At 37.3% G+C, this 25,095-nt stretch overlaps 1 protein-coding gene across 4 annotated transcripts in view; it reads left to right on the forward strand.

Moving 5' to 3' along the window:
- LOC138349639 (baculoviral IAP repeat-containing protein 8-like) overlaps nt 1-20,593 on the forward strand; it is a 54,125-nt gene extending 33,532 nt beyond the window's left edge. For all 4 annotated transcript variants that reach the window (XR_011228243.1, XR_011228242.1, XM_069323363.1 and 1 more), the window contains exons 3-4: nt 18,739-18,883; nt 19,669-20,593. Coding sequence is in view for 2 of the 4 variants with exons in the window: in XM_069323363.1 (XP_069179464.1) it covers nt 18,739-18,883; nt 19,669-20,534 (1,011 nt within the window). In the remaining 2 variants the exon portion in view is untranslated. The remainder of the gene's footprint in view (nt 1-18,738; nt 18,884-19,668) is intronic.
- Nucleotides 20,594-25,095: the final 4,502 nt, after the last annotated feature.

The following is a 25,095-nucleotide window of genomic DNA, read 5'->3' on the forward strand; positions in this document are numbered from 1 at the left end:
AGTTCCCTCAACAATTTTAGTCACCAAGTTTTATTTTCAAAACTATATCAAAGTAATTCTCGTTGTCAACTTAATAGTTCTACCAGCCATGTTCTTAAACAAATCTACACTTTATTCAGTTCCAAATTTACAAAAGACAAACCTTTCTTGTAACTTCTTAACTAAAAATCTTTCGCCAATCAACTGAAACATAGTCACTTTCCTCATTTCTCAACTAACTTATTATCCAATCAACCAAAAATTGCCAAAGGAATCTTTCCAACACTGTTCATAACTAAACTTATTCCCTAGTCATCAGAAAATAACCGTGTTCTTCATGTTTCATTGTCATTTCATAACTAAAAAATCTTTCGCCAATCAACTAAAAAACAGTCACTTTCGTCATTTCTCAACTAAACTTATTATCCAGTCAACTAAAAATAGTCAGAAATAGCCTCGTCCAACACTGTTCTTAACTAAAACAACCTTTCTCTTAGCTAAATATTGTCAAAGGAAACTTCTTTCAGCACTTTCTTAACAGCCGCTATGTTTCAAGAAAAAATTGTCAAAGGAAACTTTCCAAAACTGTTCATAACTAGCTTTTTATCCATCGTCAATCAACTAAAAATAATAACTTTCATCATTTCTTAACTAAACATATTCCCCATTCATCAGAAAATAACCGTGTTCTTCATGTTTCATTGTCATTTCATAACTAAAATTATCCATCAATCAACAGAAAAAGCCATGTTCATCATGTTTTGTCTTTTTGCTTAACTAAAATTATGTTTTGTCAAGTAAGAAAAAATAACCAAAGATATCTTTCATCGCTGTTCTTAACTGACATTATACTTTGGGGAGCACAAAAATAGTCTCCCTCGTCATGTTTTATCTTTTCCTTAACTAAAGTATTCATCAGTCAACTAAAAAATAGTTACTTCATCATGTTTCCTTGTCATTTCTTAACTGAAATATCACTTCTCTCATTTAAAATAGTCATGTGTAGCCTCTTTCCACCACTGTTCTTAACTAAAGTAGCCTTTCACTTCGCTAAAATAGTCATATTCATCATTGTTCCTAACTAAAATATATGTCGTTAAGTAAGAAATATAGTCAAAGACACTCTTCGAGACATCAAGGACTTACTCAAAGACATCAAAGTTGCACTCAAAGACATCCTTTGAGACATCAAAGACATCCTTTGAGACATCAAAGACATCCTTTAAGACTTCAATGGGACTCTTCGAGATATCAAAAGACACTCTCAAACACTCAAAAATTTACTTGCATCCTCAAAGTTATTCTCAGAGGCATAAAAGTAATTCTCAGAGCTATCAAACTTATTCTCAAAGTCATCAAAGTTATTCACAGAGTCATCAAAGTTAATCTAAGACATCATTTTTCATCAAAGATATTCTCTCTAAACCATCAATGTTCTTCTCTAAGACATAAAAGTTATTCTCTATGTCATCAAAAAGTTATTCTCTGAGCTAACAAAATACTACTCATGTTCTCAAAGACGTTCTCCAATTCATCAAAGTTGTTTCAAAGACATCAAAGTTAATCTCAGAGTTATCCAAAGATATTCTCATGTCCACAAAAGTTAATCCAAGAGACGTCAAAGTTAATCTCAGACATCTTCGTTCATAAAAGTTATTCTCAGAGACATCTAAAGTTATTCTTTAAGACAACAAAGTCTTTCTCAGAGTCATCAAAGTTATTCTCAGTCACCTTTGTTATTCAAAGAAGCCTTCCGAGACATCCTCGTTCAACAAAAACTGTCCTCAGAGCCATCAAAAAGTTAAATACAGTCGTCAAAGTTATTCTCTAAGTATCTTTTCGTTCATCAGAGAAGCTTTCTAATACATCTTTGTTCATCCAAGTTGTTCTCTAAGACATCAATCTTGTTCTCTAAGACATCAAAGATGTTCTCTAAATCATAAAGTTAATCTCTAAGTTACCTTCGTTCGTCAGAGAAACTTTCCAAAACATCTTTGTTCATCAAACTTGTTTTCAAAGTCATCAAAAGTTAATCTAAGACATCTTTTTTCATCAAAGTTATTTTCAGAGACATCTAAAGTTATTATGTAAGACATAAAAGTTATTCTCAGAGTCATCAAATGTTATTCTCGAAGTCATCAAAGATATTTTCAGAGACATCTAAAGTTAATTTCTATGTTATAAAAGTTATTCTCAGAGACGTCTAAAGTTAATCTTGGTCATCAAAGTTGTTCTCTAAACATCAATGTTGTTCTCCAAGACATCAAAGATGTTCTCAAAATCATAAAAGTTATTCCCAGAGCTATCAAAGTTATTCTCAAAGTCATAAAAGTTATTCAAAGAGCTAACAAAAGTTATTCTCTAAGTATCCTTTCGTTCATCAGAGAAGCTTTCTAAGACATCTTCGTTCATCAATGTTGATCTCTAAGTCACCTTGGTTCATCAAAGAAACTCTCCTTCTTCCATCAAGTTATACTTTAAGACAACATTGTTGTTCTCTAAGACATCTTCAGGCATAAAATTTCTCTCCAAATGTAACTAGTTCAGCTTTTCATATCAAACTTACACTTCTGTTAAATATATTTTCTTAGACATTTTACCTTTTAAACTGTTCTCTGAACTACACTGTTCAAACCTACGTAACCTATCCTCTCCACCCAATGTTACTTAGTTAACGTAACGTTCCTAAACCTAACTTTACCTATCCTAACATAACTTACCTTACCTTACCTATCTTACCTAACTTTACCTATCTTACCTAACTTAACCTGCATAACCTAACTTTACCTATCTTACCTAACTTAACCTGCATAACCTAACTTTACCTATGTTACCTTACCTTACCTACCTTTCCTAACTTAACCTGCTTAACCTATCTTACCTAACTTTACCTATCTTACCTAACTTAACTTTCATAACCTAACTTTACCTATGTTACCTTACCTTACCTACCTTTCCTAACTTAACCTGCTTAACCTATCTTACCTATCTTACCTAACTTTACCTATCTTACCTAACTTAACTTTCATAACCTAACTTTACCTATCCTAACATAACTTACCTTACCTTCCCTATCTTACCTAACTTTACCTATCCTATCCTAACCTAACTTGTCTTACCTAACTTAATCTTACATTCCCAAACTGATGTATCCTAACTTATCTAGTCCAACCAGACATGCTCTAACTTACATAAGTATTCCTTCTTGTCTTTGTGTTTCGTCAATCATTGTCTCATATTCATTTACTCATTTCATTAGTTAATTTCTCAAATGGTCACTTATGCATTTCAAGTGCTATTTGTTAGAGATTGGATATTTAAGCATTTCAAAGAATTTTTGTTATATATGGGCATTTACTCATTTCAAGGGATAATTTCTCAAATGGACGTTTTTGCATTTCAAGTGTTATTTGTTTAAGATTGGGTGTTTAACCATTTCAAAGGTTTTTGTTATATATGGGAACTTACTCGTTTCAAGGGCCAATTTCTCAAATGGTCATTTTTGCAGATCAAGGGTTATTTGTTAAAGTTCATCAAGTTGCTCATAAGTTGTATTTATTATGTTTGTTATCATATGTTCTTATTCCCCAACCCCTTAACCTAACCTCTTGTAATCTTAGTGTATTTGGTAGGTTCTATCATATGTTCTTATTCCCCAACCCTTTAACCTAACCTTTCAGATGTAGTTTGTGGTGTTTTTGACGTATTTGTTGAATATATTATCCTTTTCCTAACCTTTCAGATGTAGTTTTGTTTCTCCTTTTTGTATATTTTTACCCAAACCCACCATCCCACTTAACTTTCTTTCCTTCTTTTACTTTGATTCTCCTACTCCTTCTAACCCTCCTTTTCTATCTCTCTCCCTTATTCGCTCTCTTCCTCCCCCTCTCTCTCCCTTATTCTCTCTTCCTCCCCCTCTCTCCCTCATTTGCTCAAATGCTCTCTTGTTTCTCAAATTCAAGTCTTATTGCTCCCATTCTCACACCCTCACTCTCATTCACTTAGTTTTTCTTTTTCTCAAATTCAAGTCTTAATGCTCCCATTCTCACACCCTCACTCTCATTCACTTAGTTTTCTTTTTTCTCAAATTCAAGTCTTAGTTCCCCCATGCCCACACTCTCTCTCTCATTCTCTCTTCTTTGGTCCCATTTTCTTCCGCTCCCTCTCTCTTACTCCTTGCTCTTCTTTCATGCTCTCACTCCCTTGAGCTCTTGTTTCTCAATTTCAAGTCATAGTAGATCTGATTCTTTACTATTGTAATTTTATTATTACTAAGATAAAGAATGAACTTATATGTGAAATCAAAGTAAAAGAAGGAAAGAAAGTTAAGTGGGATGGTGGGTTTGGGTAAAAATATACAAAAAGGAGAAACAAAACTACATCTGAAAGGTTAGGAAAAGGATAATATATTCAACAAATACGTCAAGAACACCACAAACTACATCTGAAAGGTTAGGTTAAAGGGTTGGGGAATAAGAACATATGATAGAACCTACCAAATACACTAAGATTACAAGAGGTTAGGTTAAGGGGTTGGGGAATAAGAACATATGATAACAAACATAATAAATACAACTTATGAGCAACTTGATGAACTTTAACAAATAACCCTTGATCTGCAAAAATGACCATTTGAGAAATTGGCCCTTGAAACGAGTAAGTTCCCATATATAACAAAAACCTTTGAAATGGTTAAACACCCAATCTTAAACAAATAACACTTGAAATGCAAAAACGTCCATTTGAGAAATTATCCCTTGAAATGAGTAAATGCCCATATATAACAAAAATTCTTTGAAATGCTTAAATATCCAATCTCTAACAAATAGCACTTGAAATGCATAAGTGACCATTTGAGAAATTAACTAATGAAATGAGTAAATGAATATGAGACAATGATTGACGAAACACAAAGACAAGAAGGAATACTTATGTAAGTTAGAGCATGTCTGGTTGGACTAGATAAGTTAGGATACATCAGTTTGGGAATGTAAGATTAAGTTAGGTAAGACAAGTTAGGTTAGGATAGGATAGGTAAAGTTAGGTAAGATAGGGAAGGTAAGGTAAGTTATGTTAGGATAGGTAAAGTTAGGTTATGAAAGTTAAGTTAGGTAAGATAGGTAAAGTTAGGTAAGATAGGTAAGATAGGTTAAGCAGGTTAAGTTAGGAAAGGTAGGTAAGGTAAGGTAACATAGGTAAAGTTAGGTTATGAAAGTTAAGTTAGGTAAGATAGGTAAAGTTAGGTAAGATAGGTAAGATAGGTTAAGCAGGTTAAGTTAGGAAAGGTAGGTAAGGTAAGGTAACATAGGTAAAGTTAGGTTATGCAGGTTAAGTTAGGTAAGATAGGTAAAGTTAGGTTATGCAGGTTAAGTTAGGTAAGATAGGTAAAGTTAGGTAAGATAGGTAAGGTAAGGTAAGTTATGTTAGGATAGGTAAAGTTAGGTTTAGGAACGTTACGTTAACTAAGTAACATTGGGTGGAGAGGATAGGTTACGTAGGTTTGAACAGTGTAGTTCAGAGAACAGTTTAAAAGGTAAAATGTCTAAGAAAATATATTTAACAGAAGTGTAAGTTTGATATGAAAAGCTGAACTAGTTACATTTGGAGAGAAATTTTATGCCTGAAGATGTCTTAGAGAACAACAATGTTGTCTTAAAGTATAACTTGATGGAAGAAGGAGAGTTTCTTTGATGAACCAAGGTGACTTAGAGATCAACATTGATGAACGAAGATGTCTTAGAAAGCTTCTCTGATGAACGAAAGGATACTTAGAGAATAACTTTTGTTAGCTCTTTGAATAACTTTGACTTTGAGAATAACTTTGATAGCTCTGGGAATAACTTTTATGATTTTGAGAACATCTTTGATGTCTTGGAGAACAACATTGATGTTTAGAGAACAACTTTGATGACCAAGATTAACTTTAGATGTCTCTGAGAATAACTTTGACTTCGAGAATAACATTTGATGACTCTGAGAATAACTTTTATGTCTTACATAATAACTTTAGATGTCTCTGAAAATAACTTTGATGAAAAAAGATGTCTTAGATTAACTTTTGATGACTTTGAAAACAAGTTTGATGAACAAAGATGTTTTGGAAAGTTTCTCTGACGAACGAAGGTAACTTAGAGATTAACTTTATGATTTAGAGAACATCTTTGATGTCTTAGAGAACAAGATTGATGTCTTAGAGAACAACTTGGATGAACAAAGATGTATTAGAAAGCTTCTCTGATGAACGAAAAGATACTTAGAGAATAACTTTGACGACTGTATTTAACTTTTTGATGGCTCTGAGGACAGTTTTTGTTGAACGAGGATGTCTCGGAAGGCTTCTTTGAATAACAAAGGTGACTCTGAGAATAACTTTGATGACTCTGAGAAAGACTTTGTTGTCTTAAAGAATAACTTTAGATGTCTCTGAGAATAACTTTTATGAACGAAGATGTCTGAGATTAACTTTGACGTCTCTTGGATTAACTTTTGTGGACATGAGAATATCTTTGGATAACTCTGAGATTAACTTTGATGTCTTTGAAACAACTTTGATGAATTGGAGAACGTCTTTGAGAACATGAGTAGTATTTTGTTAGCTCAGAGAATAACTTTTTGATGACATAGAGAATAACTTTTATGTCTTAGAGAAGAACATTGATGGTTTAGAGAGAATATCTTTGATGAAAAATGATGTCTTAGATTAACTTTGATGACTCTGTGAATAACTTTGATGACTCTGAGAACAAGTTTGATAGCTCTGAGAATTACTTTTATGCCTCTGAGAATAACTTTGAGGATGCAAGTAAATTTTTGAGTGTTTGAGAGTGTCTTTTGATATCTCGAAGAGTCCCATTGAAGTCTTAAAGGATGTCTTTGATGTCTCAAAGGATGTCTTTGATGTCTCAAAGGATGTCTTTGAGTGCAACTTTGATGTCTTTGAGTAAGTCCTTGATGTCTCAAAGAGTGTCTTTGACTATATTTCTTACTTAACGACATATATTTTAGTTAGGAACAACGATGAATATGACTATTTTAGCGAAGTGAAAGGCTACTTTAGTTAAGAACAGTGGTGGAAAGAGGCTACACATGACTATTTTAAATGAGAGAAGTGATATTTCAGTTAAGAAATGACAAGGAAACATGATGAAGTAACTATTTTTTAGTTGACTGATGAATACTTTAGTTAAGGAAAAGATAAAACATGACGAGGGAGACTATTTTTGTGCTCCCCAAAGTATAATGTCAGTTAAGAACAGCGATGAAAGATATCTTTGGTTATTTTTTCTTACTTGACAAAACATAATTTTAGTTAAGCAAAAAGACAAAACATGATGAACATGGCTTTTTCTGTTTATTGATGGATAATTTTAGTTATGAAATGACAATGAAACATGAAGAACACGGTTATTTTCTGATGAATGGGGAATATGTTTAGTTAAGAAATGATGAAAGTTATTATTTTTAGTTGATTGACGATGGATAAAAAGCTAGTTATGAACAGTTTTGGAAAGTTTCCTTTGACAATTTTTTCTTGATGAAACATAGCGGCTGTTAAGAAAGTGCTGAAAGAAGTTTCCTTTGACAATTTTTAGCTAAGAGAAAGGTTGTTTTAGTTAAGAACAGTGTTGGACGAGGCTATTTCTGACTATTTTTAGTTGACTGGATAATAAGTTTAGTTGAGAAATGACGAAAGTGACTATGTTTTTTAGTTGATTGGCGAAAGATTTTTTAGTTATGAAATGACAATGAAACATGAAGAACACGGTTATTTTCTGATGACTAGGGAATAAGTTTAGTTATGAACAGTGTTGGAAAGATTCCTTTGGCAATTTTTGGTTGATTGGATAATAAGTTAGTTGAGAAATGAGGAAAGTGACTATGTTTCAGTTGATTGGCGAAAGATTTTTAGTTAAGAAGTTACAAGAAAGGTTTGTCTTTTGTAAATTTGGAACTGAATAAAGTGTAGATTTGTTTAAGAACATGGCTGGTAGAACTATTAAGTTGACAACGAGAATTACTTTGATATAGTTTTGAAAATAAAACTTGGTGACTAAAATTGTTGAGGGAACTGTATTGCTGATGCTAATATTTGACAAAGAACTAGTTAGCGAATGGAAGAAACAAAGAACATAAAAAAAATTGAGGTTAAGTAAGGGAATGAACACAGTGAACATACGGTGAACACAGAAAACATGTAAGAAAAAGTTGATGAATAGAGTGAACATGCAGGGAATATGAACTTATAGAGAATATGAAGACATGATAAGGAACATAGGGAATACAAAGAATGAACACTGAACGTGTGAAGAACAGGCTAGAACATTGAGAACATGAATATTGAGTATAAAAGTTATACAGAGAACATATGATGTACATAGAAAATATGACTAGAATTTGTAGAGAACATAATGAGACTAAGAGAAAGATTACAGAAAAAATGAGAAACAGGTGAAAAGAATTGAACTGAGCATGCTGTGAACATTTGTAGAACATGGAATGAACACAGAAAACATGGACAAAATGTGGAGAACGCAGCTGAATATAGAGAAAATATGCAAATACAGGGGGACAAGAGCTGGAGCTCTGTAACTGACTTGATCTTATTTACTACGTCTGAAATATGACTGTTTAAAATTTCAGGGGGATTGGACTGCTAGTAGCGAAAATGTGGTCTCTGCCAAATTTGGGTCTTTAATTAGACTCTGATTAATTTCGATAATGAACTGGACTCTGAATATTTTGGCACAAAGTAGACTCTGGCGAATTTTGCTAGAAAACTGGACTCTGATGAATTTCGATCAAGAACTGGACTCTGTCAAATTTTCACAGATTACAGGACACTGATGAAATTTGCTAGAAAACTGGACTCTGATGAATTTTGCTATTAAAGTGTAGACTGGCGAATTTGAGCATAAACTGGACTCTGACGAAAATTGGGTATAAAATGGACTCTGTCAAATTTTCACAGATTACAGGACACTGATGAAATTTGCTCTCAAAGTAGACTCTGGCGAATTTCTGTTGATAATTGGACTCTGATGAAATATGAGCTTAAAACTGTCTCTGACTAATTTTGCTCTCAAAGTAGACTCTGTCTCTGACTAATTTTGCTCTCAAAGTAGACTCTGGTGAATTTCTGTTGATAATTGGACTCTGATGAAATATGAGCTTAAAACTGTCTCTGACTAATTTTGCTCTCAAAGTAGACTCTGGCGAATTTTCGGTATAAACTGGACTCTGATGAAATATGAGCTTAAAACTGGGCTCTGTTCAATTTTGGTCTTTACAGGCGAAATAGCTGTAAATGGATATAAAACTAAATGTTATGGATAAGTGGTCTGTTTTCCTTAACAAAACATCTAAGACAATATTCTCTGAAAATGGTCCTTTTACAAATTCGGTCATAAACATATAAATAAACTTCTATGATTATTTGAAACTCTGAAAATAGCTGTAAGGAAATAGGAGGAGAGAGAGAGGAGGGACGGTCCAGATATTATGGAGAAGGAGGAGAGAGAGAGAGAGAGGAGGGATGGTCCAGATATTATGGAGAAGATAAGATATGATAAGAGGCGACTGGCTGGCCGGGCGTAAGGTAAATAAAGGCGACGCGAGAGATTGCGAGGTAAGGGGGGAGGGAGGGGGGTGTGAGGTACGAGCCCCTGAAAACCCTGACTTATACAGATAACTTTCTAAATTTACATGAATAACTAAGGCTTACATAGACGATTTTGTAAGTTGAAAACATGTAAAATATGTCCGTAGAGTTCTCCTGGAAACCCTAAAGCGCTTCAAACGATATTTGATTTTCTCCCATAAGAACCTTAACAAACTTCTAAGTCTCGGAAATTATTTTCATCATAAGAAACCCTTACTTCTAAAATCTGTGACTGACAAAATTTACCTGAAAACCCTCACTCCCAGACACGAATTTCCCCGAAAACAAAAAAGGTACCTGTGAGTCGTACAACTCACAGGGGTCCTCTCCCCAAAAAAAAAAAGGTACCTGTGAGTCGTACACCCTACTACTTACAGCATATTGATGAAGAGAATTACCTTGTAGTCAAAATCCACCACTCATTACAAGTTGCACAACAGGTGTGCAGTAGTCAGAAAAGCTAACGAAATTTTCAGGATTATCAAGCGAAATTTTGACTAAGGATAACAATGTAATGGTTCAACTGTAAATCTGGTGCGGCCCCATTTGGATTACTGTATGCAAGCATGGAGACCTCATTTTCAGAGAGATATAGCTGCTCTGCAGTAGGTGCAACTTCGAGCAACAGAAGTCATTCCCAGTAGTGAATAAGGAGACAGATTGAGGTAAAAAAATTTCAGAAACGGTTGGGCACTTCCATGCCGACTTGACCCTGGCGGGCCAGATCGTCCATCCCTCTTGTTTTAGGTGGTTAGGTTAGGGCAGTCAGCGCGCTCCTGGCTGACTGGCGGTGGTTGGGTGGTGGTCCCCCCTGGGGTCCCGGGGGGACCACCACCCATGGTGTACCTGAGGAACTGGTGCCCTATCCTAACCTGTTTTTTTTTACTTTTTGTCGCCTTGCTTTAAGATGAGTCTATTGCCTCAAGAAGGGGGGTCTCTACTTATGAGAGGTACCGAGGATGAATGTTCAATAGTTGGAAACCAAAAAATACACTGGTGAAAGGCATATAAACGTTTTTGGAGTATTTTAATGGCATGAGCAAAAATGCACGATTTGTCCCGGGGGTGTTACGAGAGTACTACGGTATCAATTTGGGGGCCCTTACTTTTGAATGGATCAGAGGGTGAATGTTCAATAGATTCAAACCAAGAAACACAGTTGAAAGCGAATATAGAAGTTTTTGGAGTACTTTAATGAGGCTATGACTGAATAGTATAGGGAGTCCTTGGGCACAGCTCCATTTTCTGTAATGGTCAGAGGTGGATAACCCCAGTGGGGGTCAGGCATACAAAGGGGGGGTCAAGATTCCTTACAAAGACCATTTTGGATATATAGGTGTAGTAAGCCTTATCTTGAATTTGCATGATACTGTGGGGTACATTGACATGAAGGGCGAGTCATAGAACAGGATCTGCATGTGAGATGGGTCATATAGGGGTTTTAAAGAAGTTAAGATAGCTTTAAAGAGTCCTGTGTGCTTGATAGTGGGGAAATGTTCAGTCAATAATTCTCGTGTTTTGAATCTGAATGAGAGGTCCTGGTTTGCGTTCTAGTCTTAAAATGAGTTCCTTAGTATATTTGCTATGGAAAATGAGCTTTCAGTACTCTATATAATTTGAAATGAGGTCAAGAAAGACATGTTTATGTGCGAGAAGAGTCAGGTTGGAAACTGTTTATTTCAGTCATCCCCCCTTGGCTTTGCTCCGTTTTCTGTAGCTAAAGTAAAGATTCCATTTTCTGTGGCATACAGTTGATTACTGGTGAAAAAGGCATACTTGAATTTGTATGGTTCTAACCTGTTTATAGATATATTTTTCGGGCCTCAAATTAGATTTTAATATGAAAAATAGCATCAAATGTATGTCTATCTTTTGTAATAAACGTTACAAGCATTAACAATACCTGTGATATTTCATAGCATACGAAAAGAAGTTTAAATAGTGGGGCCTCAGCCATATTGTGTTGGGGTTTGACACTTCTAACATTAATTTGACACTCATAAATATACTATAAAGGAAAGTAGTTGAGTGGTTTAAGCAATTTAATACGTATTGGGGTATTCTGTATTAAATTTCATTTTTTAACATAATAGTTTTCAGCTATTGTGGTGGGGGCCCAATAACTTCATATAGCGCAACGACTGGCGCTATCTGTACTTAGTCCCCCCTAAACTTAAAACAGTTGCACAATCTTACTTAAACACATTGCTAAACTCTTATACACAAACAAAAACTCAATTTTTAACTTACACAAATAAACCCAGGGCTTTCACATTCGCGCAAAATACTTAGTCCCCCCTAAACTTAAAACGGTTGCACAATCTTACTTAAACACATTGCTAAACTCTTATATACAAACAAAAACTAAATTTATAACTTACACAAATAAACCCAGGGCTTTCACATTCGCGCAAAATACTTAGTCCCCCCTAAACTTGAACACTCACAATCTTACGGTGCTTTAATTTCCAAAGCCTTCCAAACCTGCACTGGGTCCTGCCCAGCTGACTGCGGCTGGATGGATTACAATTGAGCCAAAAACAGTTGGTCAGGGCGAGATACGGCCTCATTTTTAGAGACATTTACTATAGCAAAAGCTTGAACGTCGAGAACTGAATGCGGGCCTGCACGAGAGTTGTTCTTGGCACTCAAATGTTTAGAGATTAAAATACATAGAATCTGCAAGAGCCCACCCTAAGTCGCTCACGCGGCCAATAGACATGTTTTTCGCCCAAATGTATTTATTTAAAAATACGTCAGATAGAAAGAGTTTCGCATTGCTATTATATTTACCTTATAAAGCCTCTTTATAAAAATGATATGCCACTGTGTATTATGATTGTTTGATAATAAATATTGCATAAATACTTACACGATTTCATAAACAAAAAAAAACTTTTAATGAGCCATGGTTGGAAGGCTTTATCATTACCGTAATTACAAACTTTTAAAACTAACTAAAAATATATTTCTCATAGAGGAAGATTTATTCTTCAGGATATATATTATTTATTAATTAAGAGTTTCATTCTGTATAAAAAATGAAAGTTGCCAATATTTTCAAAGCTCTGGCCACTAATTTTTTATAAAGGTTTTCCAAGGGAGTAAATCTTGCTTCCTCTCTTTCTCCCAAATGTTTCCTCATTTGCACCGGAGCAGAGCAACCTTCGTGCGGGCCCTGGTTCAGTTCCCCAACGTCCGAGCTAATGGACATTACAAATTTCACTAAATGATGCAGTATCTTAGCTGTCTCTCTAATTATAAAGGTGTTAATCTTTTTTTTTTTAACCTTTGAGTGCTAGGTCTCAAAAAGGTTCTTTACCTCAGAAAAAAAGGAGAGAGAGATTCTATTTTTGTCCATATTCGAGCGGAATGTTGAACAACCTTCGTGCGGGTCCTGGTTCAGTTCCCCAACGTCCGAGATATTGGACATTACAAATTTCACTAAATGATTCATTATCTTAGCAGCCTCTCTAATTATAAAGTTGTTAATCTTTTTTATAACCTTTGAGTGCTAGTTCTCAAAAGGTTCTTTACCTCAGAAAGAGAGAGAGAGAGAGATATTCTATTTTTGTCCATATTCGAGCGGAATGTTGAGCAACCTTCGTGCAGGTCCCGGTTCAGTTCCCCAACGTCCGAGCTATTGCACATAGCAAATTTCTCTAAATGAGGCAGTATCTCGCCCCCACCCCCCGGATCAATGATTTTAGGGCAGTAAATAAGCAATTGCAATCCATCCAGCCGGCGACTTTATGGCGGTTTTTGTGACGAAACAGAAATAAGACTACCTGTCGAAATAGGAATAGGCTTGATTAATGTGGCGTATAATGGAATACCAAACTTTATTGAGTGGGTGCAAGCCCAAGGTAAAATAGAAAAACAGTTTGCGGGGATTGATTTTAAACAGCGTGAAAACTGGTTTATTTATCATGACAAAGTTCGAGCGCAGAATACATTTAGAGAAATTTTCTTTGGGGATTATGGGGATTATTGTTCCACCTCCGAAGCTGAGGAAATTGCCCCAGAGGATGAGGTTTATTGGAGGGAAAATTTGCATCCCGTCATTAAGGCAGATCTAGATAAAGCTCCACCCACAAGATAACTCTTAGGAACTAATGATGCAAAGGGGACATACTACAGGAACAATGTGCAGGTGGCCTGATGGGGGGGGGGTTATCCCCAAATCCCGAGACTTTGTCCCCCAACCCAGACTCTGTTCAATCAGAACATTTTGTTTGTGTATATATATATATATATATATATATATATATATATATATATATATATATATATATATATATATATATAATGTCGTACCTAATAGCCAGAACGCACTTCTCAGCCTACTATTCAAGGCCCGATTTGCCTAATAAGCCAAGTTTTCATGAATTAATTGTTTTTCCACTACCTAACCTAACCTAACATTTTCGGCTATTTAACGAAACCTAACCTATAAAGATAGGTTAGGTTAGGTAGGGTTGGTTAGGTTCGGTCATATATCTACGTTAATTTTAACTCAAATAAAAAAAAATTGACCTCATACACAATGAAATGGGTAGCTTTATCATTTCATAATATAAAAATTAGAGAAAATATATCAAATCAGGAAAACTTGGCTTATTAGGCAAATCGGGCATTGCATAGTAGGCTGAGAAGTGCGTTCTGGCTACTAGGTACGACATATATATATATATATATATATATATATATATAATATGTGTTTTTTACCTAAATAAAAAAAAATCATTTATTATTATTATTATTGCACACTCCCCTTGAAGATGAAATGTTAAAAAAAAAAAGTCAGGTAGTATTTGCTAGAGTACTTGTCATGGGGGTGAATAAGTGATGAGGTCTCTCTCTTATTTTTAAAAACTACTTTAACAGATAAAAAAAAAACTTGACATTTATACAATTTTTTATTTTATTATGAGTACATATACAAAAAAAAACAAGCACTTTTTTATTATTCGTCGTTAGTGTAATAAGATCTAAGGTTCCTCCTTTTACTCGATGGTCTTTTCACTACTTGTGGCGGTACTTGACCTTTCCCTGCTCCATCTTGTTTAGGACGCACCAGCACAAATTCTTTTTTGCATTTTTTCATTACATGGACCAAATGAGCCAGTGTAGGGTAGTAAGATGCCAGCCATTCTTCTTCTTCTTCACCCGCTCTAGACCAACCCACCCCAGAATTGCAGCCTATACCAAATGGCATAACTATCCGTTTGATAGAATTATTACTCCTGGCTTCGCTCATAATGCGACTCACGGCCTTTTTAAAACACCATCGTCTGTTGATAGTTGTATCTCTCCGCAATCCCGCTACTAAATCAATATCTTTACTGTGCTTAATATGAAATTGGTTAATGTCATTATTTTCAATAGATGCACCTACACTATATTGACATATGAGGGCTAAGAGATAAGGCTGCACATTAGGTTCTGGTGGCGGGGAGAGGATTATATTTCCTGGAGTGTCACGATCCGTAACTACAGCACAAAGCGTTTCAGGACATATTTTCTTTTCAACCACCCCATAAGGATATTTTTCCCACAGCTGTTGGGAGTAACCATTAGAAAACTGGTGTAGGGCAGGAAGATCATAGACAATACAGTCCCCGGGTTTAAATATATCATCGTTGGGGAAATCCACTTCAATAATAGAATCTGAGTCTCCGTAATTTGGCTCGCATGTAGTTGGAACACATCTCGAAGCGATTAAAAAGGTTTTTTAACATAACCTTCGTCTTATATACACCTTGTCACATAGAGTTGTCAGAGGCTTTTATAATATGTAATTCATAGTTTTTCTTTTTGTACAGAGAAATTAGGAAACAATAAATAAATAAATGTGTGTGTGTGTGTAGAGAAATTAGGAAAAGTAAATAAAAATACAGGTTAACATTTCTTTTTTTTGTGGTTTAATTTGTATGAAATATTACAATATAGATTCTACAGCTTTTCTAATCTCATCTTCATTATATTCCATTTCCATTTTCTCTTTGTCTTCATTGTCGTCGTCTTCCACAATAGTGAGCACTTCATCTCCTACAGTAACAGACATGGCGCCGGTAGATGGATCATCTTCCACAGCAACGCTCGTGGTATCTTCCACGACAGCTGACCCGTCTTCTCTCACGTCAGCGGCAGGTCCGACAGTAGAAACAGAGTCTTTATCATTCGTAGAAACGGGTGGAATGGCCATACGTGGAATCTTGTGTCTAAAGATGCCATGGGTTGGAGAGCGAGTTGGCGTGTCATTATTTACAGGACATATCATTAAAGTGTCTATACCACGTTCTTGCAGTTTCTGAGCTAATTTGCACATCACAGGGAAATATTTAGTCTCCCATATGTTGCGTTCGCCACTTGAGATATACTGCCCGCAAGCCTTGCCCAACCCATATGGGAAAATAATCCTTCCAACTTGTCCTCTTCGGCTTCTCTGAAGAATATGTTCAATGGCTTTTCGCAGAGCTTTGTCAAACCAACGCCATCTTTGGTATTCGGTATCATTTTTCAGGCCGTCATAAAAATGCTCATCCAAACTCCATGCTTCGTACCTGGGCTTTCTGTAAGAAGATGGCGTCGCTGGACCGTTGGTAAACTGGGTGATTAATCCAATAAGGTGCGGTAAAACAGTATAACTTTCATAGGGGTCGTCATCCATCCGATTGCAGAATTCGGGTGCTTCGCCAACAAATATGAGGCCGGGGAGATATCTATCAGTTCTAACAGCACGATTTTTGTACGGCAGGTTTTTCCGATGCAATCGAGCATAGGGGTATCGTTCCCATAAGGTGTGTACCATTTCGCTCAACTGCACGCTTGTTGCATCCAAATCATAGAGCAGACAATCACGATTGTTATAGATGGGCAAAGAGGCAAAGTCGCCAATCAGGGAGGGGAGCTCCATAGTGCTGGCTTGTGAGGTAGTGACTCGGAAGGGGGTCTATATACACTTTTCACGCCGGCGCGGGGGACAACTGCGCATCGTAGAGTTGCCAGGGACATTTTTTTTTTCCTTGGAGCTCTGGTCATTACGCACCAATATAACATTAACATCGTAATGTTTTAAGTTTTCATACAGATCTTCGATAATTGGAAGATATGTTTCCTCCCAAACTTCATCTCTTTGAACACAGGTGCGACCAATACCCACAGGTAATACAACTCGTGCGATTTCCGGAGAAGACTTGATGAATCTCGTTATGGCTTCTATAGCCTTTTTGAAATAGATGAGGCGATTTTGCGTTGTATCTTCTTTTAATCCGGTGAGCATATCACGATCTTTGGATTTTTCTATATGCGACTTGGCGATCTCATTGTTCTCTACAGGCGCCCCTATACCATATTGCACTGCAGCAGCAATAATGCAGGGGAGATTTTCAGCTCGACGATTGGAGACATGAATTGAACCGGGAATTGGGCGATCATGGGGAACACATCTCTTGAGATTATACAAAGGCCTGCGTTCACCATAGGCGCTTGCGTGTTTGTATTTCACTGATATGTCCTTCGCCATCCCGTACGGGACGCAAGATATGCAGTTTACAGGATACACAATGCAAGTTTCATTATTGCAAAATTCTTCATCGGTTAAATATCCGGTGTGCGTTTCCAGCCACGTCTCCATTTTTCTTTTTTTTTTTACTTTCCCTTATGTTTTGGATAAAGCCTAGTCAACCGCCCTGTGTCGACCCTGCGAATATTCGTCGTGGGGGCTTTGCGCCCTTATATCTCCATCCCTGCTAGTGCGTGTAAAAGTTACCACGTACTGAGCAAATATTTATATTATTATTATAAGGGCCTCGACCAACAAGAAGCCCATAGGAACATTTTTTTTTCACTGACTTAATTAGCATAAAAAAAACCACCTCAAATAGCGCAATATGTATCTCAAAATATCTTGCCATAAAATATCAATATACGTCAGCTTAATACCCAAACACTGGCAACCTTTTTTTTTCTGAAGCAGAAAAGGTCAAACACAGTGCGACATGTTACAATTTTTTTTTTAATGTTCCCCCCCCCCCCCCCCCATGAAAAAACCGTAGTCAGACCATATTCCCTTAATGAAATATATATAAAGTCATGGAGGCCACATCATTATTGGAAGGTTTGTGATAACTTATTGACATTAGGGATACCTTATGTAGTTAATGACATTTCTCGATAATTATCACAAAAAATAAGTACTTGGTCACCTTTCCTAGACTACCAACTGCCATCTTTTTTTTTTTAATTCACTGCATTATGCAACATGATTAGCACATTTGCGAGTCATTTTTTCCTTTCCCTGTTTCCTCATAATTATGCCATAAAAAAAAGAGTAGCGGTGGCTAGAATTGCCAAACCAAAAAAAAAAAAACTAGCACATATGTAGCGATCTTTGACACTTATTTCGGGGAGGGAAAGGACGGGCAATATATAGCCTAGGATCTTTGCCTCCATTCGCCAGTGTCGCACCAGTACACAATGGAACCTTCCCGTACTAAAACGTTTTACTCCAGGGACAGTCTTAAATGTGCCCAAATGCGTTTAGACACCTTTATAAATTGGCCTGTCGAGTGGCTAAACCCCCAAGACCTGGTGAATGAGGGATTTTATTATCTGAGAGTTGCGGATCATTGTTCCTGCGCCTTTTGTTGTAAAGTTGTGCATGCTTGGATTGAGGGCGATACGCCCCGTAGTAGGCATGCGAAAGTGTCGCCAAATTGTTCCTTCATAAGAGGCGAAAAGGACAATAACGTTCCTTTGGAAATCACCAAACTGGCATTCGAATATGGGCTGGATTTCTTTTCACCCCTATTCGAACCAAAGAATATAGCAACATCTGATCGTGAGTATATTGCATAAATATAATTTACTAGTTTATCTGTGAATAATTAGTATTGGCGATATGGAGGGAGGACAAAAAAAAAAAATAAGTATAAACGCAGTAAGTCTTTTCAAATAATTTTTCTTTATTTTTTTTTGTTTTTGAAAGAATTGACTTAGAACCTGTGTTTTATGCATATATGTGATGGAGCATCTTTGTTTTTTTAGAGACCCCACCCCGCGAGGAAGAAACTAAAATGACTGGAGATGATTTGCAGGTTCTGGGGGTAATTCCATACGCTAAACCTAGATATCCAGGCTTGGCAACATACAAACAGCGTTTGGAAACATTCGACCTCAGCTGGACTGGTTGTGTCAAGCAAACATCTCACGAATTGGCAGAATCAGGATTTTTCTTCTGTGGTAAACAAATATTGTTGGAGTTTTTGTTATTTTTAGTGTGTGCGTGTGTATCCTCCTGGCCGGGGAGGATTTACTGGGCGCAAATCCTTAACTGTAGCCTCTGTTTAACTCAACAGTAAAATGGGTACTTGGTTGTAAAAAACGATTCTTCGAGGTGGGGATTGTATTCTAGGGACCTGCCCGAAATGCTAGGCCGTACAAGAATGTAACAACTCTTGTATATATCTGAAAAAAAGTGTGTTTACTCCCCCAATTGTGCTTGCGGGGGTGGAGCTCTCGCTCTTTGGTCCCGGGAAGTGTGTGTGTGTGTGTGTGTGTGTGTGTGTGTGTGTGTGTGTGTGTGTGTGTGTGTGTGTGTGTTTACTAGTTGTGTTTTTACGGGGGTTGAGCTTTGCTCTTTCGGCCCGCCTCTCAACTGTCAATCAACTGTTTACTAACTACTTTTTTTTTTTTTTTTTTTTTTTTTTTTTTTTTTTTTTCCACGCCACACACACACCCCAGGAAGCAGCCCGTGACAGCTGACTAACTCCCAGGTACCTATTTACTGCTAGGTAACAGGGGCATTCAGGGTGAAAGAAACTTTGCCCATTTGTTTCTGCCTCGTGCGGGAATCGAACCCGCGCCACAGAATTACGAATCCTGCGCGCTATCCACCAGGCTACGAGGCCCCTAGTGTGTGTGTATGTGCGCGTGTGCGCGCGTGTGTGTTTTTGTATTACAACATTGCCGGATGTGAGCTATAATAATAATAATGAATGGGAATATTTTTTTTCTTAAATTTACAGGCCTAAGTGACCACATGCGCTGCTTTTTCTGTGGGAATGGTTTTCGTAATTGGGAACCCGCTGACGACCCTTGGACACTGCACGCGCAATGGTATCCTGAGTGCACCTTTGTCAACATTAAAAAGGATGCACAGTTCATTAAGAATGCTAGAGAATCTTCGCAGCGTCGAACTATAAAACCCATAGATGAACATCTTTTAACTGGTCTGATGGAAGGTTTGGGTTTTTTCCCAGCATTAATTGAACATTTTGGATTTCCTGATGTCTGTGTGAGACCTGCCTTAAGGCTATATCTCAAAAGCACCAAAGATTTATTACCGTTTGTTACAGAGGCCAGATGTATAGAATTAATGTTGTGGTATATGCAAGAGAGCACTAAAGCCGAAATGGGTTTAAGGGGAATTCATCATGAGGATGTGGAAGGTAGGGTAGAGCCTGCGAATCTGGAATGGCAATCCGCGCCCTCTGACATGGAAACAGTCGCCACAGCTAATGAAATGGATGTCGACGTTGTTGGATCAATGAGCGGGTTCATGAGCACTAATCTTGGTTTGCGGGCTTTGCCTTCTCCTGTTGAAACAGAGGCGGAAGAGACAACTATAGTCGCTAATGAAATGGATGTTGAAACTGGCGAAGAGGCCACAGACTTTGATGCGACATCCCATGTTGAAACTGTGATGAACACATCTACGCCAACGTCTTGGGCTGCTGATATTTTGTGTAAGGTGTGCTTTAACAATGCGTTGAGTGTCGTACTGCTGCCCTGCAGACATATGGTAACATGCAGTAATTGTCTTGTATCTATGAGAAACTGCCCCATTTGCAGACGCACCATTTCGCATGTCCTTCGACCGATTATTTCCTAAGAAGACAAAAAAGGCATAGAGACTAATTTATTTATGTAAATAAAAATTGTACAAATGTCGAGTTTTTTTTTTTTTTATATTCATAAATTAGTATAAATAAGCTCACATTTTCATGAACAGTATTTTTTTTTTTTGGGGGGGGGGATTAGATTGCAATTGCTTATTTACTGCCCTAAAATCATTGATCCGGGGGGTGGGGGCGAGATACTGCCTCATTTAGAGAAATTTGCTATGTGCAATAGCTCGGACGTTGGGGAACTGAACCGGGTCCTGCACGAAGGTTGCTCAACATTCCGCTCGAATATGGACAAAAATAGAATATCTCTCTCTCTCTCTCTTTCTGAGGTAAAGAACCTTTTGAGAACTAGCACTCAAAGGTTATAAAAAAGATTAACAACTTTATAATTAGAGAGGCTGCTAAGATAATGAATCATTTAGTGAAATTTGTAATGTCCAATATCTCGGACGTTGGGGAACTGAACCAGGACCCACACGAAGGTTGTTCAACATTCCGCTCGAATATGGACAAAAATAGAATCTCTCTCTCTTCTTTTTTTTCTGAGGTAAAGAACCTTTTTGAGACCTAGCACTCAAAGGTTAAAAAAAAAAAGATTAACACCTTTATAATTAGAGAGACAGCTAAGATACTGCATCATTTAGTGAAATTTGTAATGTCCATTAGCTCGGACGTTGGGGAACTGAACCAGGGCCCGCACGAAGGTTGCTCTGCTCCTGTGCAAATGAGGAAACATTTGGGAGAAAGAGAGGAAGCAAGATTTACTCCCTTGGAAAACCTTTATAAAAAATTAGTGGCCAGAGCTTTGAAAATATTGGCAACTTTCATTTTTTATACAGAATGAAACTCTTAATTAATAAATAATATATATCCTGAAGAATAAATCTTCCTCTATGAGAAATATATTTTTAGTTAGTTTTAAAAGTTTGTAATTACGGTAATGATAAAGCCTTCCAACCATGGCTCATTAAAAGTTTTTTTTTGTTTATGAAATCGTGTAAGTATTTATGCAATATTTATTATCAAACAATCATAATACGCAGTGGCATATCATTTTTATAAAGAGGCTTTATAAGGTAAATATAATAGCAATGCGAAACTCTTTCTATCTGACGTATTATTTTTAAATAAATACATTTGGGCGAAAAACATGTCTATTGGCCGCGTGAGCGACTTAGGGTGGGCTCTTGCAGATTCTATGTATTTTAATCTCTAAACATTTGAGTGCCAAGAACAACTCTCGTGCAGGCCCGCATTCAGTTCTCGACGTTCAAGCTTTTGCTATAGTAAATGTCTCTAAAAATGAGGCCGTATCTCGCCCTGACCAACTGTTTTTGGCTCAATTGTAATCCATCCAGCCGCAGTCAGCTGGGCAGGACCCAGTGCAGGTTTGGAAGGCTTTGGAAATTAAAGCACCGTAAGATTGTGAGTGTTCAAGTTTAGGGGGGACTAAGTATTTTGCGCGAATGTGAAAGCCCTGGGTTTATTTGTGTAAGTTAAAAATTGAGTTTTTGTTTGTGTATAAGAGTTTAGCAATGTGTTTAAGTAAGATTGTGCAACTGTTTTAAGTTTAGGGGGGACTAAGTACAGATAGCGCCAGTCGTTGCGCTATATGAAGTTATTGGGCCCCCACCACAATAGCTGAAAACTATTGTTAAAAAATGAAATTTAATACAGAATACCCCAATACGTATTAAATTGCTTAAACCACTCAACTACTTTCCTTTATAGTATATTTACGAGTGTCAAATTAATGTTAGAAGTGTCAAACCCCAACACAATATGGCTGAGGCCCCACTATTTAAACTTCTTTTCGTATGCTATGAAATATCACAGGTATTGTTAATGCTTGTAACGTTTATTACAAAAGATAGACATACATTTGATGCTATTTTTCATATTAAAATCTAATTTGAGGCCCGAAAAATATATCTATAAACAGGTTAGAACCATACAAATTCAAGTATGCCTTTTTCACCAGTAATCAACTGTATGCCACAGAAAATGGAATCTTTACTTTAGCTACAGAAAACGGAGCAAAGCCAAGGGGGGATGACTGAAATAAACAGTTTCCAACCTGACTCTTCTCGCACATAAACATGTCTTTCTTGACCTCATTTCAAATTATATAGAGTACTGAAAGCTCATTTTCCATAGCAAATATACTAAGGAACTCATTTTACGACTAGAACGCAAACTAGGACCCCTCATTCAGATTCAAAACACGAGAATTATTGACTGAACATTTCCCCACTATCAAGCACACAGGACTCTTTAAAGCTATCTTAACTTCTTTAAAACCCCTATATGACCCATCTCACATGCAGATCCTGTTCTATGACTCGCCCTTCATGTCAATGTACCCCACAGTATCATGCAAATTCAAGATAAGGCTTACTACACCTATATATCCAAAATGGTCTTTGTAAGGAATCTTGACCCCCCCCCCCCTTGTAATGCCTGACCCCCACTGGGGTTATCCACCTCTGACCATTACAGAAAATGGAGCTGTGCCCAAGGACTCCCTATACTATTCAGTCATAGCCTCATTAAAGTACTCCAAAAACTTCTATATTCGCTTTCAACTGTGTTTCTTGGTTTGAATCTATTGAACATTCACCCTCTGATCCATTCAAAAGTAAGGGCCCCCAAATTGATACCGTAGTACTCTCGTAACACCCCCGGGACAAATCGTGCATTTTTGCTCATGCCATTAAAATACTCCAAAAACGTTTATATGCCTTTCACCAGTGTATTTTTTGGTTTCCAACTATTGAACATTCATCCTCGGTACCTCTCATAAGTAGAGACCCCCTTCTTGAGGCAATAGACTCATCTTAAAGCAAGGCGACAAAAAGTAAAAAAAAACAGGTTAGGATAGGGCACCAGTTCCTCAGGTACACCATGGGTGGTGGTCCCCCCGGGACCCCAGGGGGGACCACCACCCAACCACCGCCAGCCAGCCAGGAGCGCGCTGACTGTGCCCTAACCTAACCACCTAAAACAAGAGGGATGGACGATCTGGCCCGCCAGGGTCAAGTCGGCATGGAAGTGCCCAACCGTTTCTGAAATTTTTTTACCTCAATCTGTCTCCTTATTCACTACTATTCCCAACCCGCCCTCTTAAAATTACGTCGTTTTTCGCACGTTTGCTCATATGGCCAAAAAAGGACGGAATTTGAAATGAAATTGGTTAACGAAAGTGATGTATTGTATCGTTTTCCGTCGTCCTGCTTACACGGTTAGGAGAGGAAACTTTCAATTAACGGTTTTTGTGACGTTTTGAAACCTTAGATCATCCTGCCCTCCTAACCTACCAGAGGACTCTTAACTTGCTGCCTTGATTAACAAAATTTAAAAAAAAAAAATCTAATTTTTTCATTTTCAAATTACGTCCATTTTCGGAGATACGGGCAAACGGCCAAATTCAGACGTAATTTGTAAGAAGACAGGTTGCGCCAATCATCTCTCATATCAGGAACGTTTGAAAGCCACAGGGCTAACAACACAGCAAACCGGGCATGACAGAGCGGATCTCATTGAAACTATAAAAATTACTGAAAAAGTTAGAGGATGTTGGTCAGGATATTTTCAGATGGTTTCGCTTTGATGTCCATAGGGAATGGAAAGGATGGGGGAGGTAGAGGGATGGGGAGATGAAATTCAGGAAGAGGATGCGGGTGTAGAGAGAGAGGAGGTTTGAAAGTTCGGTGGCCTGTCCACCATGGGTTGACATTTTTGTATGTGTTGTTGTTTGCGTGTGTGTTATGTTGGGTTGTCAGTACATTGGCTGGGGGGGCTAGTGTTTGTGACCTTGTTGGTGTCCTAAAGCACTAGAGCCGATGGAGTTGGCTGAAGGAGGCTAATCTTAGAAACATCAGGGTAGTTACACTTCTGACGCCACGACAAATGGTTTTTTGGTTTTATATTTTTTGTAGGTGTTTTATTTATATATATATATATATATATTTTTTTTTTTTTTTTTTTTTTTTTTTTTTTTTTTTTTTTTTCTTTCTTTCTTTATTCTTCATTTGGTGTAGATTGGGTCCGGGATGGGCCACTCATCTGGATCGTCTGGCAGACCGCTTAGTATCTGAGGGCTTGGGAAGGCCTCATCATGGATATGTCTGATCACTTTTTGTTGGAGAGTGATTCTTCTGGTTCTGTGTGGTGGTTCATGGATCTCGTAGTCGCTGGTGGTGTTTTCTGCTACGAAGGGATCTTCTGGGTCTGGGACATACATGTTCTTCATACGGTACAGCTGTCTTCTGGCCAGGTAGCTGAGCCTAATGTTCATTGGCTTCATGTTGAGCGTCTCATGGATCAGGTCGGTTCTCACCCTGTCACTCAGTCAGGCCCTCTGCAAAGCGAAGTGCTTTGTTTTGTACTCGTTGAATCTTCAACATGTTGGATTTGTTGGTGAGGTTCAGGGGAACGTATGGGTATTCCAAGCTAGGCCTTATGATCATTCTGTATCTTCAGATGGTCATATGTATCACAAACAAGGAGCAACTGTTTTAAGCTCAAGCCACAATGTAGGATTGA

The sequence above is a fragment of the Procambarus clarkii genome, chromosome 12 (genome assembly GCF_040958095.1).
Source record: "Procambarus clarkii isolate CNS0578487 chromosome 12, FALCON_Pclarkii_2.0, whole genome shotgun sequence".
Lineage (NCBI taxonomy): Eukaryota > Metazoa > Arthropoda > Malacostraca > Decapoda > Cambaridae > Procambarus > Procambarus clarkii.